At 60.9% G+C, this 2005-nt stretch overlaps 1 protein-coding gene and 1 non-coding gene across 2 annotated transcripts; both read right to left on the reverse strand.

The window, feature by feature from the left end:
* Nucleotides 1–463: 463 nt before the first annotated feature.
* C1H12orf57 (chromosome 1 C12orf57 homolog) lies at nt 464–1355 on the reverse strand. The gene is made up of 3 exons (XM_030450558.1): nt 1128–1355; nt 880–1056; nt 464–791 (listed from the first exon to the last, which is right to left on the reverse strand). The coding sequence occupies exons 1-3, from the start codon at nt 1177–1179 to the stop codon at nt 643–645; spliced, it is 378 nt and encodes a 125-aa protein (XP_030306418.1). The 5' UTR covers nt 1180–1355; the 3' UTR covers nt 464–642.
* Nucleotides 1305–1364, reverse strand: LOC115600480. Its single transcript, XR_003989006.1, has one exon. It is a non-coding gene; the product is annotated as a U7 small nuclear RNA (small nuclear RNA).
* Nucleotides 1365–2005: the final 641 nt, after the last annotated feature.

Below are 2005 nucleotides of genomic sequence, written 5' to 3' on the forward strand. Positions count from 1 at the left end.
TGACATGCTTGGTGGCACATTCAGCTGGAAAATAATGCAGCCGTGGACACGGGTGGTAGGTGAGAGTTAATTGTCCAGACCCTGCTGGGGACAGGGGTCTCAGCGGGATTTATGTCACCTGCTGAACAGCACTAGATTGTGTGTAGGGATTTTATTACCTAGTCTGCTTCAAGTACCTCATTTGTACATGCTTGGTCCTAGGACTTAGCACCTAATGAAATGTTAAAAAAAAGAACAAAAACAAAAAACACAAACCCCAAAACTCACTTTGATATAAAGTCCAAGGGCTGCACACCTAGGTTTGTATAAGCAATTGCCTCTTTGCAGAGTTTGCTACATACTGGGCCCCCCAAAACAGTTGCACAGACTTCACCAAGAATGAGGCTGGGCACTCCTCTGAACCAGGGAGAAGCATCTGTGTCCAAGGAGCACCGCTGAGCTCACATTCACCCATAAACCCAGGGCGCTTTAAAGACATTTTCTTTATTCGCGAGCAGACACGCAAGCACGCACAAAGCATCCCTTTCAGGTCAACGTCTCCCGTCTTCAAGCGCCCCATTCCCGAGCTGACGTGCCCCAAGCCTTGGTAGGGCAGCCCCGGCCGAAGCACCAGAACCGGCGGGGCAGGAGTGGTGTTCGGTCTCAGGAGGCTGCCACTCCGCCGGTCCCGGCTCCGTGCGGCGGCAGCGTCATGGGCGGCAGGAAAATGGCCTTGAGCTTGCCCGACATGCTGGCGATCTCCGGGTCCTGCGACTCGTAGGACTTTATCAGCCGAGCGAACTTCAGGACCCCTGCAAAACACCGGATGGGAAGGGGGCACCCGCCCACACCGCCCCCTCGGCGGGCCCGAGAATCCCCACTCGGTGGAAGGCTACCCACCTTCGCCATCGTTACTGAAGCCGTAGGCTTTTATCACGTCCTGCTGGATCTGGGTGGCCACAGGCAGGAGGAACTGCAGCATCTTGCCCATGTCGTTGCAGGCGTTGTCCCGAGCCTCATCCATTCGCTGAGCGTTCTCGGGCACCCCGAAGGCCTTGATCACCTCCGCCAGCGCCGCTGCGGGAGACGGTGACACAGCTCCCACCCGACCCGGGCCCTGGGGCCGCATGCATCTCTCCCGCACTCACCCTTAGCTTGCTCTGCGCTCAAAGGCGCCGGGGGCTGCGCCGAAGCCGCCATGAGCACTTCCCGGCGCCGCCGCCGCTACGCGCTTCAGCCGCCGCACGGTCCCGCACCCCCCCCCCAAGCTCTGCAGCGCATGTGGAGACGGAGCACCGCCCTGTTCTTCATTTACGTAGAGTGGGTGAGGCTTCCCGCAAGGCGGGAAACCTGCTGGACAAATACTAAAAGAGCTGAAATCACTGAGAGGTTTGTTGTGACCGCGCCGGACCCGACCCGGGTCGCCCTGCCCTGAGGTAAGGGCGAGAGCCGCTCCCTCTCAGATCGCTCCCCCTCCTAGTCCCCCGGCCCCCTGGCCCTGGGCCTGACGGGAGGAGCGCTGGCAGCGGCGGTAGCCGCCGCGAATCCCACCGCTTCTCCCGGCCGCAGCCGTATGCAGATCAGCCGCTCCCCATTGGTGCCGACGTTCCTCTGCCCCGCCCCCCGGGCTGCGGGATCACCTCCGACGCCGGCGCCAGGGCGCGGGGTTTGCTGGGAGCGGCTGACGGGAGGAGCGGAGTTGTTTGCGGTACCGTCCGTGTCCGGCAGCGCTGCTACCGGAGCCCTGGCAGGCCTCTGCCCCGCCGGCTGTCAGCCCCGGCCTGTCCCTCTGAGGCGTTTCCCAAAGCGGTGCCGGTTCCCAGCCACACAACCCCCACGCGGTGGGCACCGGCTCCCCTGCCCTTCTTAGCAGCCCCGGTTTTCATCCCCCATCTGGCTGGAAAATGCGTGTTTCTGCCCGCTCCCAAGGTTCCCTCCTAGTCCTAGTAAAAGGAAATGAACACAACGGAGCCCATTTCTGGAAGGGTTTTTTTGGTTGGTTGGTTTTTGGTTGGTTGGTTGTTTT

Source organism: Calypte anna, chromosome 1 (assembly GCF_003957555.1).
Source record: "Calypte anna isolate BGI_N300 chromosome 1, bCalAnn1_v1.p, whole genome shotgun sequence".
NCBI classification, from domain to species: Eukaryota; Metazoa; Chordata; class Aves; order Apodiformes; family Trochilidae; genus Calypte; species Calypte anna.

Excerpts from the sequence above, each read along its gene's own strand:
- C1H12orf57 (XM_030450558.1), bottom strand. The coding sequence starts at position 1,179 with ATGGCGGCTTCGGCGCAGCCCCCGGCGCCTTTGAGCGCAGAGCAAGCT. Across the intron at positions 1,057-1,127 it reads GAGCGCAGAGCAAGCTAAGG|CGGCGCTGGCGGAGGTGATC; the intron begins GTGAGTGCGGGA and ends CGTCTCCCGCAG. Across the intron at positions 792-879 it reads CTTCAGTAACGATGGCGAAG|GGGTCCTGAAGTTCGCTCGG; the intron begins GTGGGTAGCCTT and ends GGTGTTTTGCAG.